The 15888-nt window shown below is 52.3% G+C and overlaps 1 protein-coding gene and 1 long non-coding RNA gene across 4 annotated transcripts in view; one reads left to right on the top strand and one right to left on the bottom strand.

The window, feature by feature from the left end:
- PDLIM1 (PDZ and LIM domain 1) overlaps positions 1-11533 on the bottom strand; it is a 43222-nt gene extending 31689 nt beyond the window's left edge. For 2 of the 3 annotated variants that reach the window (XM_026094930.2, XM_064513934.1), the window contains exons 1-2: positions 11333-11533; positions 19-170 (exon numbers count right to left, since the gene is read on the bottom strand). In XM_026094930.2, the coding sequence (XP_025950715.1) occupies positions 19-170; positions 11333-11428 (248 nt within the window). In that variant the 5' untranslated portion in view covers positions 11429-11533. The remainder of the gene's footprint in view (positions 1-18; positions 171-11332) is intronic. The other variant, XM_026094929.2, reaches the window with a different exon arrangement.
- On the top strand, positions 8876-12996 carry LOC135328708 (uncharacterized). Its single transcript, XR_010389712.1, has 3 exons — positions 8876-10168; positions 11720-11830; positions 12492-12996. It is a non-coding gene; the product is annotated as an uncharacterized LOC135328708 (long non-coding RNA).
- Positions 12997-15888: the final 2892 nt, after the last annotated feature.

The following is a 15888-nucleotide window of genomic DNA, read 5'->3' as shown; positions in this document are numbered from 1 at the left end:
CCTCGCTGAGGGACGTACCTGCTGACCGTCAGAGTCAGCTCATCTGTGCAGCCCTTGATTTTGTTCTGCGCCTCAAGGTGCGTCATGTTGTCTGTGTTCACTCCATCGATGGCTATAATCTGGTCTCCTATGCACAAGTTGGCTATCGCAGCTTTGCTGCCGGGAGTCACCTAAGAGAGAACAAAAAAAGTGACCAGACTTTTCAGGGAGCAGTTTTCCTACCGACATTGCAGAGACGGCTGGAGCCCTCAGGGCTTCTCTCGCTGGTACCTGGAAACAAGGAGGTAAAAACTGATGAAAACAGATTCTCAAAAGAAATGTATCTGGCCTATGGGAGTTTGGATCTGGACTTCAGATACTCCTGAGTATTAAAGTTAGGGGCAGGATTATATTTTGGCACCCCTAGATAGAAATTTGGGGTGGGATGTTGTGGGGGGGGGTTAAAATGACAAAAACTGACTTTTCATTCAAGGAGATTGACTTTGTACTAACAAAGAACAAGTAGTACACTTCTCTAGGAAAGAGAGCGCTTACAGACAGCAACTCTGCTCTTCGCTGGATGGAGAAGTGCCTTCCAAACCAGAAAGCGCTCAGAAAAGCTGGAAAGTCTGATGCTTTAAGAATAGAGATGCCGGAAAAAGTGAGAATTAGAATCACTCCAGTATGGCCAACAGCAGTCACAAGCAGCTTCTTCTGCATCAGTCTCATTTGCTGTGCTCTCAGAAGGAAAGTTTGGGCCCAAGTGGTTTTAGCGCTCTCTGTTTTCAATGGGATCAAATCCCAAAGCAGTGCTTGATCTACCAAGCAGATGAGAAGGCAGAAAGGCATCAGAAACCTCTTCTTTAAATTATCATCTGACAATACTTTCTGAAAAAGTGACAGCATCATCCCCAGCACCCTGGTCTGAGCAGAGCTCACCTTGACACATTTTGCCATCTTACATCTCCCTTTCATCTCTATGTACGGTTACTTTGCTTCCCGTATTTATTGCCGCACTGCTAAAGAGCTGCTGTGCTCTGCCTGAGAAATAACTGATGGGAAAGGGCTTGGGGCAATCTCACTGAGACCCCAGATAGAGATACTATGCAAGAATGCCACTGGTATAAAACCCCTAGTGAAAAAGGAAGGTTCCAGCTAAAACTTGACATTTTCAAGCTAACTAACAAACAGCTCAATCATTTTTCACTACTACTTCCACTAAAGATGTGTCCTTTTAACAGCCAAGACCTCTTTGAGCCAAAATTAATACCTGGGCTGGGGGTGAAGCCACAATTGCTTGTGGCTTTGCAAACTCTATGTAAGGTTTTGCGCAGCTTTAATGACTCTGAGGGAGAAGCACCACGACTGCAGTGTGCTTTAATCACTTACTTAATAGGCTGAGGAAATGGGAAGGGTGGACTGCTCCCACACACAAGTACAGATTAGGACATGCCTTGGAGCGGGGACACACCTCATTTATGAGTCTGTCACAACCGGTATTCACTGCATGCATTCATGCTGGGTTTCAGCATGCTGGAAGGACTAGAAAGCAGCTGAGCAAACCCAATAGAGCTGTCAGACATAAATAAACACTGTTCATAGGATTTGGAGAGTGCTTCTGTTATAGAATTACATGGCAAATCATTTCCCGTAGGTAAATGCCCACCTCCTAGAGGTGTGACACATTTGTTGCAATCACTGCTTTCCCTGCGCCAAAAATGAGGCTGTTCAGCACATCCCCTCACAGCTACAATGGGACATTTTCCTCAACGAGAGAGATCACAAGATGCTTTTTTTCCCCCTTCCATCTCTCTTCTAAGACAATGCTTCATGTCAGAGAGAAGGATGGAGTACATCACAGATGTCCAGCTTGGCCAAGGTGCTCAGCATTAACCCAAAGACCTTTGAATGGGTCAACAGAATAGTGTCCCCACCTACCTGCTTGCCACCTTTAATGCTGCAAGCAGACTGCAAACTGACAGAGGACGTGCTAATGAAAATGCCAGGCAAGACGCTACATGGATACAGCAAATCTGCTTTCAGCGTGAAGATCACTGCCTCCCAAGCTGCGGCATGCAGCCCGCTGGTGGCCTACGAGACCACCAAGTGCAGCCTTCTGCCGCTCCATGGGAACCATTGCCCTGACAGTATTTTCAGTATTTCATTTCAAAACTTGTGACAGGGATAGCTATCGGGCCATGAAGAACTCCGAAGGGCTGAGAGTGGCCCATGGTCCCACAGAGTTTGTGCACTGCTGCTTTAGAAACTGAGACAGATCCCTGAGAAATCACTACACCGGCGGGGGCTTATGGGAGATGAGTTCTGGGTCCTCCTCTGGTTAGTGGACCTTAGCCGAGTCACTACATTTCTCAGAGCCTTTTATTTCCTCAGCTACCAGAGAACAGAGAGGAGCACATTATTCACCTCTGCGCAAGGGCCTGAGCTCAGCACACTGTGATTATCACTCATTTTCAATCAGGTCAAGAATAACGGTGGATTAACGCCACCTCTGGCACTCTGCTGGAGGCTTGGCCATGTGGGTCATATTCAAAGGCGGGTAACACATGCAACATTTGGCAGGCCGTTAGAAATGATCCTGTACCACGAGGAGCAGCTGAGCACGAGCAGCCCGCCAGAGACACTAAAGTATCCAAGCCTCCTCACAAAACCCCAGGACCCACTGGGATGAGTGACAGATGTCTGCAGGAGACACCTCTGCGCTTTGTCAGCGCTTGTGGTGTCACGTTCCCCTTCTGCGCCCACTTCAGAAGAACCTGAAATTTGAGTGCCGCTCTTGCCCAGATAAGAGTCATTGGTAGCACGAGGGTGGTTACAGCCACTCAGGTAACCTACAAACCTCTCCCCGAGGGAAAACCACAACGCTGCACGGGCTTGAAGGAGATAAGTAAACTTGCCAAAAGGAAACATGCTTTAAAACCCAGCTTTTTCAGTTCTTGAAATAACTTGCCCTGAAACGTAACCTTCCATAAACTGTTTCCCTGCAAAATCCAGCTTGTACTGTCTGCCAGGACTCCTTATAGGAAACGTGTCTGCACAAGAGCGCGTTACTGCAGGGAACCCACCCCCCCATCCTTTTAGGATGATTAACAGCTATTAATCACACCTCCCTCCCGCAGGCACGCCGCACGGTCTGGGCTCATCTCCGTCCTGTCAGCGCTGCTGCTGAGATTTGCTCACTTGCCACCAATTAAGTCAGCAAAGCAAAAAGCGTTTCTGATATTCGAGGAGGAGCAGAGAGCTGCCACGAGGAAGATCGATTTCTGCTTCTACCTTTCTCGCATGCCTCACTCGTCCCCAAGGCGCAGCTGGGGAGGGGTGGCAATGGCGAGCAGCACACCGGGCGCAGAGGCGGTTTCCTCTGGAAGCAAGCTGAGCCATACCTTGGCATGTCTGCTCCAAGGCAGCAGCCTAACACTTTCCCATTAGGTCATTTCACTGTTTAAAAGACAATGCTGAGACAGGCGGGGCAGAACGGCTTGATGCTGTACCTGAAATAGCGCCCAGAGCTCAGCCTCCTGCGCGTTACACCAGAGCAAGCCTACGGAAACACCGACGACGCTCGGTTTGGCTGGCTTAGGTACCCGGCCTGGATGAATCCATCCAAGTGAAGCTGTCTTACGCCAAGCAGTTTCCAAAAATGAATGCCAGCTGTGAGGTGAGAACACAAGTGCCTGGCTTGTCAGGGAGCGTCCCTCGGCGTTGGGTCTGGGAGAGGCTTTGAGCAGCCTGCACACCTCTACCCCTGCCAGCCGTCAGGACCAAAGCCTGGAGATACGCCAGGCAAGATCTGCCCATCCTCTGTGTGAAAAACCTCACATACACTCAAGCCTCACACATTCCCAGAAGCTTCTGTCACTTCTATTCAGCCATCAGCATATAAAGCCTGGGCTGCCACAGAAATAATCTAGACACTTCAACCAGGCACTTCAAACTGGATCCCTGATACTAGCTCAGAAGGACTAAGCACCAGCTCAGACACATTTGCCAGCATATGGAAGAAGCAAATAAATAATCCCTGTAATCCATGGGCTTGATCCTGCACTCTTCACTCAGGCAAAGCTCAATGAAGTAGACAGATAATATTTTTGACCAAGTAATAATTGTAGGCTTGGATGCACTTTTTAAAAATGCCCCTCCGATTCAGGGTTGGTATGGATAGAAGAAAAGCCTGCATTATTTTCTCATGCGGCAAAACCAAATTTTGTGTACACATGCTTGCCTGCACACATTCATGTAAGTTCTGCAATCATGAAAACGGCAGAGAAGAATCCAGCTCCCCTGCCTTCCCCATATACACACTTGGGGCTCCACCTCACCAAAGCCACCACAATTTTACAAAAGTCAGATTTCTGTTTTCCAGGGGATTTGCCTGCTTTCATTCCCTTGCACTGGAGGCCAAGCAGAAAAGGAAGAACTTGGCAATGACATGGCAAGCCTTCAGCTAGCATCTTTGGGCAAGGTTATTCATGTTAGACGAAGAAAATGCTTTGATTTATCAGAGGAAAGGAGAGGCATTGCTTCCCCAGCTCCCAGGCCCACTTTATAAAACTGTCCCACAGCCAGCCAGACAAATAACCACATTTTGCATTTAACGCAATTAACTCCATACAAACTACTTAACAAGCTTTGCGGTCCCCGGACATGAGTTCCTGATGGTCCAGACAGTGCCGCCTTTGCTTCTGCAGACAAGGATCTGGAGGCAGCAAAGGACACATTACGGGAATCTGCTGCCCACAGCAAAGGAGAGAGGTGAACGCGCTCTATGGAGAGCAGCATAATGCAGCTCTGGGCTAATCAAGAGATATGGGATAGTCTAAAATACAATGTCTTTGCTGGCCTACACCCCCCTATCCATCAACCTCATACTCTCTCAGAGACCCCACAGCCTCCAGCAACATTTGTCACACCACACCCAGACACACAAAGCACAAAGTGATGAAGGGGTAAGAAACAAGAAAATCAAGAACAACAGTGAGGGAAGAGGCCTGGACAAACAGCACCTATCCAGGCTGAGAGGAACATCAAGCTGCGTCTTTGCTGGACGGAACAGACATGCAGCAACATACTTATGGGGCCACCACCGGCAACTAGACATCGCCGACATTCAACTTAATCCTCCCCACCCACGCACACTGCTGGTCTGCCATGAATAATACACTCAGCACTGCAGTACTATGCTAAGCAGCTAGTTTCTCCCAGCAGAAGCACGCAGCTGGGTCAGCAGAGATCAGAGGCTATGAGAAAATGCAGGCCGGTCTGTTCCCCACCCCTGCTCTCGAGGGCAGGGGGAGATGGCAAGGGGCCATTCGAGCAGCGCCCAGAGACCTTCCCTCCACGCTGCTGCCGCTGTCCTGCAGCAAGGGCAACCCATGGACAATGGACAACGTCCCCGTGCGTCGAGGGCTCCCGTGGCACTACTGCGTCCGGCAGCCCTGCTCGCAGGCACCTGCCCACTGTCCTCCGGCTCTGCCTGGTTACGACCAGCAGATGAGGATTATCAACACCGAAAAGGGAAGGCGTCAGGCAGAGCGCGGAGAGGGCTGGCCCCAGGCAGGCGGCACAAAACACAGGCCAGTCCCAGTTTATTTCACAGGAATTGCACGCTCTGGACACTGTGTTACAGCACAGACCTCAAGCAACCTACGGGGGAAAAAGACACCTATGATTTGCCCAGATGGATGCACAACCTGTGGTCAAGGAGTTATTCAGCCTCAGAGCTCATTTTGTAACATGAACCACATTAAAAAAAAATAAAGATTTCTTACCAGACCTGAAAAACTTTATGTAAAGAAAGCTGCTTATTAGCTGAGCCTTTCTGCATAGTTTATTTCATCCTCTAAATAAAACATGTCCAGTAATCAGCAACTACCTAAGATACTGTGTCACTGTCCAGAATATCAACTGTTTATGCAGTTAAGCCATCCTTAATTTCCATCTTTATATTGCAAAAAAAATCCATTTGCTGTAGTTTTTTTGATGCAGTATCCTTCAAACCCAAAGCACTTTACAAACCAAATACACCTCTTGATGAACAAAGTGATTTGTAAGGGTGAAAGGTACCAGGAAGCCTAAGACCGCACATAATCCAGCATCTGGGAGCGAGACAATCAGGAAACAAAGAGGACTTTCTTTCTTCCAAGAAGTCCAATATTTACCTTTCTCAACTAAAATTCTGGAGTTTAAAGGTCTTGCACAAGATTAGAGTGGGTACATCTCATCTTGATGTTCAGCTCTTCTCTTTAGGTTCACTGAGAACAAGGTGGGCCAGATGTTGCCCAAAGTACTGATAATCGGCTCGGGAAACAGGACTGGAAAATATCAAATCTGTGCTATGCCCCAAAGTGCTCTACTGTCTTTACTGTGGGAAAACTCTGCTAATTTCTCCTGGTTACAGCTAAAGGCCACTTCTGGCCCGGACCCTGGCAGCCAGGGTGACCAGCTAACCCCTTTCCTCTCCATGGCAGCCCCTCATGCCTTTGAGGAGGCACCAACTTGTCCAGCCAGCAGCTGCCTGAGAAGGTGCCTGGGCTTGAGCTGACTTCAAAGCCCGTCAGGTTGTTGGTGCAGATGTGAAGCTGTGCTCTCCACATCTGACATGGCTCTGAGGGCTCTCCCCCACTCCGATGGCACGCTTGCCGTGCACACCGGCATGCCTGTCATGTGGATGGTGCTATCCCTGTGCTCCCATTCCGCAACGCGTGCTCCCAGCAACCCCTCGGGAAGAGCAGGTCAGGACCGTACAGATATTTCTCCATTTTCTGCCAGTGCAAGCTGGCAGCACTCGGCACTCAACAGCCGCAGTGAGTAAGGAGGGCAGTTTTGGTGTGCCTGCAGCGGGAAGCGGCTTGGCATCGCCTTGCCCTGGAGAGCGTGGGATGCTGTGGAGGAGACAGAGGTGTTCCCAAAGCCTTCAACAGCAAAGGCAATTCCTTCGCCCCCCCCCCACACACACACAGGGCGTCTCGCACAATGCCTAGGGAAGGCTGCTCTTGCGGTGGGAAGACGAGGTCTCGAGCACAGGGGCTGCTCCCACATACGGCGTCCCTCAGGCTGCTCCAGTTGCGCTTACATGAACCCAGAGACTGTCAGAAGACCAGGTGAAAAGAAACTCCACTCACAGAAAGCAGTCGGCTCGTGAGGGAGACCCTCGGCCCTGCCTGTAGGGCAACTGCCTGCCGCACAGCTTCTCGGTGGTGCAGGCAAAATGCAGTTTTGCTGCCCCAAAGCCGCAGGGGTTGGAGCTGAGCCAGGACCAGGCTGTTCCTGCCCAGGGAAGAGTGAGGAGCGGAGGTGGGACAGAAACCGAGAGACAGGCCTGTGCTGTCCATCTCGCTTCTCCCATTGCCGAGACTGCAAGATGGGCTATGGTCCCCGGGGTGGCCACCACTCCTCATGCCTCGGCATAAACCAGCCAGGCAGCACGGCCACGGCCGTTGCAGCACATGCAGCATCCTCGGCCATCGTGCCCATGCCTGAAGCAGCCAGGATTGCCCTGCTCCAGGGCTGGCCCCTGCCCAACACGGCCCGAAGGGACAGTTCTCCCCAGCAAACGCCCCTGGCCGGAGCAGAGCATCTCCTTCCACGCTCATCCCACCAAGCGGCTCCGTCCCCGTTACCACCGTGTCCTGTAGCCACTATCTACTTTCTCGCACTGCATTGCTCCATTGCACCTTTCTCGGGCTGCTTCCTAACCAGGGGCCAGACCAAGACCGGAGGTAGGCAGGTCAGCCAAAACCAATGTCAAACCCAAAGTCCTTCCACACCATGGGATTCAGCCCCTTGTCCGATTTTGGACCATTAAGTCCAGTTTTAGAACTAAATCAAGTTTCTCAGTTTATAGAAGCAGCTGGGAGGGCTTTCTACAAAAAAAAAAAAAAAAGGAGGAAATATCTGTTTATCTTCCAATTCCTTTCTTGCTTTTAATTCTACACTTTTAAAATATCATGAATAGATAAAGCATCAGACTAAACATACAGAGGTTGAATTCATGTTACTGTGGTCAAAGTCAGCAAGAGGCATAACATTGAGAGCTCAGATTTTTAATATACTTGCACAAGTGGGCTGTCTTTAGGCTGCTTTTTCAGTGGGGAAATGCCCAGTTTCATACCAAAATGTACTGGCTTTGGCCAGTTTCACAGATTTTGACGGACATCTCTTCTTAATGAGGCTGGGGTTTTGTTGACATGACAAAATATAAAGCCAAATTCCTCTCCGCCTGCGTTTTGGTCATTCTTACTCCAGATAACACACCACGAGCACAAAATACAAAAAGCAGATGAAGGACGGGGTTTGTCGGTGGGTTCCGTACATACGTTCAGCCAGAACCCCAAATCTGTACTGTTGGCCAAAATAAAATGGAAGCAGACAGGAAACAGCTCGTGTTTAGCTCTTACCTGAGGGATGGAGGGGGATGGGGTCTATTAACTGCATGGCTTTACAGCCAGCTTCACTTTGCCAGCATGTCTCCTCATGCGCTTGGTTGCTTGCTCCTCCACCAGATCCACTAATCTCACAGGAATTTAGCTGGAAACTGCCCCAGCCACAGGCAAGCCACAGAGACACTATTATCCTCTAGCGTGTCAGCCCACAGCTTGGAAAGGACTTGAGAAAAGCTGTAGCCCATTTCATTGCACTGTATCACCCGAAGAGTGATAAAGACCAAGGTCTTTCCTTCTTCCCGTAAGAAAATTAAGCAGTTTTTGATCTAGGCTTCATTACAGAGAGCAGCATAATGTTCCCTCTGAACAAAGGCTTTGATAAAATGTCCACCGCTACCCTGGAGTTGTAAAAAGAAACATAAATGCAGAAACATCTGCAAAGCATCCCTTTGAAAAAGAAAGGGAAATTCCACCAGCAAGTCTCCCACGACGCGCTTGTGAAATCCCTGCGCTCGGCTCTCGCTTGGAAGACTGCTCCCACGAGCCCCAGAAACCAAAAGCGTTTGTACGGACACGACGCTCCTGACATATCCGAGCCTGAGGCAATTTTGAACATCCAGTTTAAGTGGAAAGGGGGCAGGGCAGGGCAGGGAGGAAAGAAGAGATAAGGAGAGCTGTGGAAACACCATAATCTTTCATCCGCCTCTCGTTAACACGGACAGGCCGTCGGTGGCATTTGGCCGCTGCTGGCTGGGTGCCGGCTCATGGGACGGGTGCTCCCTGCCCTCCTCAGCCCCGGTGGGTCCAGAGGCCCTGGGATCACAGCTCCCCGCTACCGCCGCCCCCATGGGAAGGAGCTGCTGCCACTCCAGAGCGCAGACCCCACCGCAGACCCCCGGCAGACCCCGGCCCCACGGCCCAGCCTGGCTGGCTCCCTGCTCACAGGGCTCGGCCATCAGAGCCCAGGTCACAAGCACAGTGGGCGAGAACGAAGCTACAGCCCCGTAAAATCCTCACACGAGGAGACTCGGACTCTACAAAACAGGAAAAAAAGTGGAGTAGCTCTTTTTTACACGATAAAGGTGGAAGATCACTACTATCATTGCTACCGACCCCAGGGGAGATGAGGAGGCGAGGAGCAAACCACAGGAAAGATCAACGGCTTGAAGCCTTGGAGGGCGAATTAAAAATGTCAGAGGCCACCGGAGAAAGCTGTAACATGAGCTGCCAGCTGTCAGCATTTACGTCACCAAAATAAGAGAGGCTATTTTACCACATTTGAGTCTCCAGGGTGGCAATCGATTTCTCCCATAAGACGGGACTTTTGCCTCTGTGCTGAGCTACATCCCTGGTACGCGGCCCCGCGCACCGACAGAGGCGACCACAGAGAGGAGGTAAAAGCAGAGGCAGGACTTCAGACATACCTCTGCCTACGAGCCTTGGCTGGAAGGAAATGACACCCATTACCGTAACAATGAAGTCAATACCACTTCCCCCAGGCTAAAGCCGCTGTCCTGTCCAAAAATGCTTTGTAAGGGTGAGGCACTATTACTGTAATTGAAAGGGATTAGAGAGAAAATTAATCTCTTTCCCTCCCCGGCGAGTCTGAGGGCAGAGGCATCAGCCTGCCACCTCCGGGGAGCGGGGCGGCCTCCCCAGCCTCCGTGGGGTCCCTGGGGCAGCAGGAGGCCCCCGGGCAGGCGGCATGCAGAAACCCGCAAGTTTCGGCATCCCGTTTGTCTCAAAGGGCAGCTCCCGAAAGCAGCAGTTCAGGTACAGCAGGAGTTCAGGTACGCCGCCCGCCAGGCTTTCGCAGCCAGCCCTCCCCGGGCCCACGCGACCCCCACGGACCGACCGGGCATCCGTGCAGCAGGGACATGCACGCGTGCCCCGGCTCTTTGTGGTCCTGGGGCGAACTGTTGGGGTAGGGGCACCTCTTCGCTACGACCCCGCTCGAATTTGGCAGCAGGGCCCGCGGCGTAAGCACCCGGGCGCTGCACGTTCGGATGCAGGTGTGTGCGGGGACAGCAGGGAGCAAGGTAGGTAGAGCCCAACCCTAAAAACTGGCTGGCAAAACACTTAAGCCAGAGAGGGCAAATTAAGTTATGACATTAAGATTTTCTAGATGTCAAACTTTGTCACTTCCTAACTTACTTTTCCTTAAGTGGGGGTAAGGTGGGCTTGTAACAGAAATGGGGAGAAGAATTTAACACTGGTTAAGATGGCTTCTGTAAACAAAGGATTTTCTTTTAACTATACATGGCAAGTAAAAGCACGTGAGCATTCAACACCACCTCAGTGCGACGTACTGGAATACTCCCCATAGGCCGGGCAGCAAAACCCAAACTACCAGCCGGAGCAGGGATGATCCCCTCAGCCTACTGCCAGAGGTTTGCTACTGACAGCTGAAAAGAGCTCATACCTGGGAAGCAGAAATACCAAGAAAATCCACGGACTATGGGGGCCACCAAGAATACTGAAGAGGAAAAAGCGGGGGGGGAGGGGGGCAAAAGAGGAAAAAGAGGGGGGTAAAAAGAGGGAAAGAGATGGGGGAAAGATATAAAGGGGGGGTAGGAGAAAAATAAAAAAGGAAAAAAGGAAAAGGAAAAAAATGGAAAGAAAGATGAAAAGGAAAAAAGGAAAAGGGAAAAAAAGAAAAAGAAAAGGAGAAAAGGAAAATATAGGAGACAAAAGGAAAATAATAGGAGAAAAAGGGAAAATAATAGGAGAAAAGGAAAAAAGGAAAAAGAAACAAAAAAGAAAAAAGATACAAGAAAAAAGAAAGAGAAAAGAAAAACAGAGAAAAAAGTAAAAGGGGGGAAAAAGGAAGGAGAAAGAGAAAACCGCGGCTGTGTTACCAACCCAACCCGCCTTTGTACCCGCGAGCCACCTGCCCGCCCGCTCCCGCCGGCCCCAGACGGCAGCCCCGGCTCCAGCCCCGGTCCCGGCCCTACCCGGGAGACGGTGAGGGGCTGCTCGAAGTCGCGGCCGCCCACCAGGCGGAAGCCCCAGGGCCCGGGGCCCGGCAGGGCGATGCGGAGGGTCCCCATGCGGCCGCTGCACCTCGCGGGACGCCGCAGCCCGCACCGGCACGGCACGGCCCGGCCCGGCACGGCCCGCCCCCGGCACGGCCCCGCGGGGGAACCGCCCCCGCCCGCCCGCCCGCCCGGCCCGGCCCGGCCCGGCCCGCTGGGGGCGGCGGCGGCGGCGGCGGGGGCCCGGCCGCGACCGTCGCGCCGTGGGCGTGGGCGTGCCGGAGCAGCGGCTGTGCTTTGCCTTCCTGCATGAAAAGCCGACCACCACTTTTTAAATGATTTTTTTTTCTTTTTCCATTCTCCCAGATAAGGTTTGCAGCGCAGAGCCCGTTGCTGGAGGAAGAGGATTTCAGTCTTCTGCAATTCACGTCCTATTCCTGCTTTTTCCTCCTTCCCTGCCGAGCGTGCGGTAAACTGGTACCTGCAAGCGCGCTGTAGCCGTTTGTCTGCTGGCCCCTTCTGCCTCTGCCCTAATTAAAGCTGACATTAAAAGAAAACACAATGGTTACAAAGCAAACCACTGGAATGCAACCACACGCAGGACTGCCTCAGTGTGGCATCTCTGAGGCAAACATGCCTTGTCCTGCTTAATCCGACTGCCATGTTAATTCTGAAGCCTAATGGTGCCAATGTAAATAAGTTGGCACTGCTTGTGATTTCCCAGCTGGACAGCAGCACTGGAGGGAGCTTATGAGCTTGAGGAGGGTATTGCCTTTTCCCTAATTCAGCTCTGACTAGTCACTGCTTTCTGCAGATTTTTGCTTGTCTCCAGCCCTGTAGGGATGGTACGGCCAACAAAAGAAGGAATTCTTCATGTAGGCTGATCAGCCAAGATTCAGGAAAAATAGGTGTTTCAGTTGCATAAGAAGCCACCACCAATCTGGTGGTGGTCAGGTGGGGATGACTGGTTACAATAACGGCACTGGCATTTACAGGCTGAGTTCAAGCATTGATGCTTATTTAGAAAATAAAGCAATATTCAACAGTGCATGCACATCTGAAAGCAGGGTTGTGCATGGATACGCATACATGTGTTGGGGGAGGCCCTCAGCAACGTTTCTGTTATCTTTTCCTCTAGAAAACATTTCTGCGCTAATATACAGCTCAGACGGTGCAGAGCAACGGTGCGCTGCAGCCCAGGACCAGCGCCGGAGCTGGGATTTGGCCGTGGCTGGCGAGCACGGAGCAGTTCCCAGGAGTAGCCAGCAAGGGGGGAACGAGGCGGATCACCTTGGCGCTGGCCCTACAAGAAACGGCCACAGATTACCCCATAGCCAGGCAAGCCCTGCTGCCACAATCCCGCTGACCCAGGAGAGGAGCCGGGTGTCAGAGCACGTCACCCCGTCCCAGAGGGACAGCATCGCTGATGGCCTCGGTCCCGCCAGCAGCGTCGCCTCTGAGCAGCCTTGGGCTCCGGGGAGCTTCAGGGACTCCCCGTGCACCTCCCTTACTGCCTGCCTTGCTTTAGCACGGCATGTCTTCGATCATTTTATTTAAAGGCATTTCTAGCTTGTCCCTTATCAAGAATATATTAGGCTACAGGGAGACATCAATAAAAAGCAAGGTCTGGAAAACTTGCAAAAGCTGTAGATCACGCTCTCTCCTCCCTGGACACGTGTGCATGCTCCTCACAGGCCCTTTGGGGCCTCACAGAAGACAACCGGCAAGGACGAGTATTACCAGCTCCTCCTAGACATCCACGGTGTTTTCTGCCTCTGCTCATCTCCCGGGGTGGGGGGGGGGGGATGCTGAGGCCCCCACAGCGTGGGGACACGCTGTGACAGGGATGAGCGCCTGCGTCAGGGTGGCAGAGGGCAGCAGTCGTGCCGGCAGGGTCCAGGCCCCTTCCTCCCCCGGAGCCGCGGAGCCGCCCACACAGCTGCCAGGCACAGGGGTGGCACGGCTGCCGGGCACAGGGTGATGTAGGCACGGGGCACGGGGCGACAGCAGCTCGCCCGAGGCGGCCCTGCACGCCCGCGCTGCTGCCCTGGGTGCTGCGAAGCAATGGCTGGTGACACTAATAACTGCAGCGACGTGGTGGTCAGGCTGGCAGTTTACTCTGCATATATAAGTGACTTGTGAAACAGAAAAACAGGCTCATGCATGTATTTGCATTTTTAGGATGCAAAAAAACAGCCTGAGGGCTTTTGCTGGCCGCTATGTTTGTTTTTTAGGATTGGCTTGTTTATAGTGTAACTTCCGAAAATGGTTGCGACTGCAGCTGCTATGTGTAGCTGCCCTCCGCTCCGCCCGGTCCCCTCACGGCAGACTCTGCATCCATCGCACACTTTGAGCTTGGTCCAAGGTGGGGGGCTCAGAGGTGCTGAGCTCTTCCCAGCCGCAGGCGGGGGGCTGCCAAGGGGGTGGGGAACGGGGGGCTCTCATGACACTTGTGTGTTGCCAGACAGCAGCAAGCCCCCCCCCCCGCCCCAGCACTGCACCCCCTAAGAGGTAGTGAACTCCATAAACCCCTGTAAAGTGGGGTTTGGATGGCTCAGCCCCAACGACGACGCTGGCCAGGGCGGCCCTCGCCCTGCGGCGGTCATCACCTCTTGGGGCACAGAGCAGAAAGATGGCAGCTACGGACATCTGTGCCAGCCACCCCCTTCGCCGCGCTCCCACAGCTTGTTGCTGCCCGGCTCATCCTGCGTGAACATCACACGTGGTGGCTTTACACCCACACGCTCATCGTCTCCAGCAGGGAGATCCGATTCACCAGTCACCTAATGATTCAATCCAGTTAGCAACGAAGCCACAACTTCCAGCACTTGACTTAAAAAAGCCTTTTTATTAGCTGCACACGTAATTAATGGGCTGATATAGCTGGAGCAGTTGTGAGCAAAGCAGGTAAAGCTTAGACATCAGGGAAAACTTTCTCCCCGAGTGGGCAGTGAAACGGTGAGCTCTGCAGCCCCCTGACGGGAAGTCTCTGGCAGCAGGTGGGACTGGCTTGGGCTAGGAATGATATAGGCACTGTGAACGGGTCTGGAGGGAGAGCACAGGCTAGGTGACCTCTCACAGCCCTGATTTTTGTATTCTTGGGTCACATACATACAAACATGACAAGCTAAAATCTCTTAGACACAAGCACGAGGATGTATTCCAGGTAAATATAATACAAAGGAAGCAGGGATTTCAGGATTAGAAGAGAATATTAGATCTTTCTACGCCTCCACTGATCCCTTCTGCAGTGATGCCTTGAACTTGCTCCAGAGGCACCGAGAGAGGCTCCTGGGACTTTCTCCACAGCTGGTCTGAGAGCAGCTCATCCTCATGCCTTGAAAAAGGCAATGTGTTATTTCCATTAGAGTTCATCTCGTTGCAGCTCGCAAGCTTGCTAGACCAGACAGTCCAGAATAACCACAACTTTCTCCCTGGAAAGGCTCTTAGGTGCTGGAATTGAGGCATCTCCTTCTTGATAGGACCCAAGCAGTTAAGTCTAAGCCAAAATTTCCTCCAGGCTCAGGAGGATTTTTTTTGCTTCCCAGCTACTAGTTCTAGCATCCCCTGGGGAAAAGTGAGCTGCTCACAACAAATAAGAAATGGGAACATGTCCCTCCTGGCCTGAAAGATTTCTGCACAGTGGCAGTGTCTGGGGACACTAGGGAAGGTCTGGGGATGGGGACAAGGATGGGGAGGATGTCCTCTCCGTACCACCTATTTCTAGCATGACTTGTGGCAGCAGCAGAAGGGAAGGGCTGAAGTGGAGTGACCTCAGCCCCTGGTTAGTGACTGCCCACAGTGGTCCAAGGGGCAGGTGACGCTCTGGCAGCCCCACTCCACCAGGCAGCCCCACCAGGGCCATCCCGTAGCACACCTGGCCATGCTTGCGGGAGTTGGGGGGTGGCTCCATCCTGGACACCGCGCTCAGGACACCTTCATCCACAGGTCTCACCAGGCTCTGGCTTATCTGCCTCCCTCAGACACTCCTGCAGCAGCTTTTTTCCCCCTACCGCTGCCCTGCTCTCTGAGGCCCTGTGAGAGAGCCGGACTGATCTTTAGCTGTGTTCTTTGGGCGCTACAAAGGAAGAGGGAGAAGGAGGAAAACGGGACCGGTCCAGCATCAGTGCAGAGCATGAAAGGCTCTGTCACCAGTGACCTTTGGGTGGTTGGGCATTAGGGGGATCCTGCCTGGTACAGGGACCACCACTGCGCTGCTGAGATGTCGATAGCCAACATCCTTCAGAGCAGGAGCCAGTGGCTCCTTCCTGTAAAGCAAATGCCCAGTTTTCCTGTGGGCAGGTCATACCTATGGATGGGGGGTACCTCTACATTGACCTGATATTTCACTGAGACGTGAAAGCCTGTCCCCTGGGGTGTATCTGCTGCCTGTGATACCGCTGACATTAGAGGAACAGGAACGAGACCTGCTGAGGATGACTGGCAGGACAGCTCAGGACTGAAGCCAAGGGTGAGGTTGAGGAGCACCTCCTAATCCAGACACACATGCAGTGCCAGCGGGCTTCCTCCCCCCC

This window comes from Dromaius novaehollandiae, chromosome 6, assembly GCF_036370855.1.
Source record: "Dromaius novaehollandiae isolate bDroNov1 chromosome 6, bDroNov1.hap1, whole genome shotgun sequence".
NCBI classification, from domain to species: Eukaryota; Metazoa; Chordata; class Aves; order Casuariiformes; family Dromaiidae; genus Dromaius; species Dromaius novaehollandiae.
This window is presented reverse-complemented; position numbering and strand designations above follow the sequence as displayed.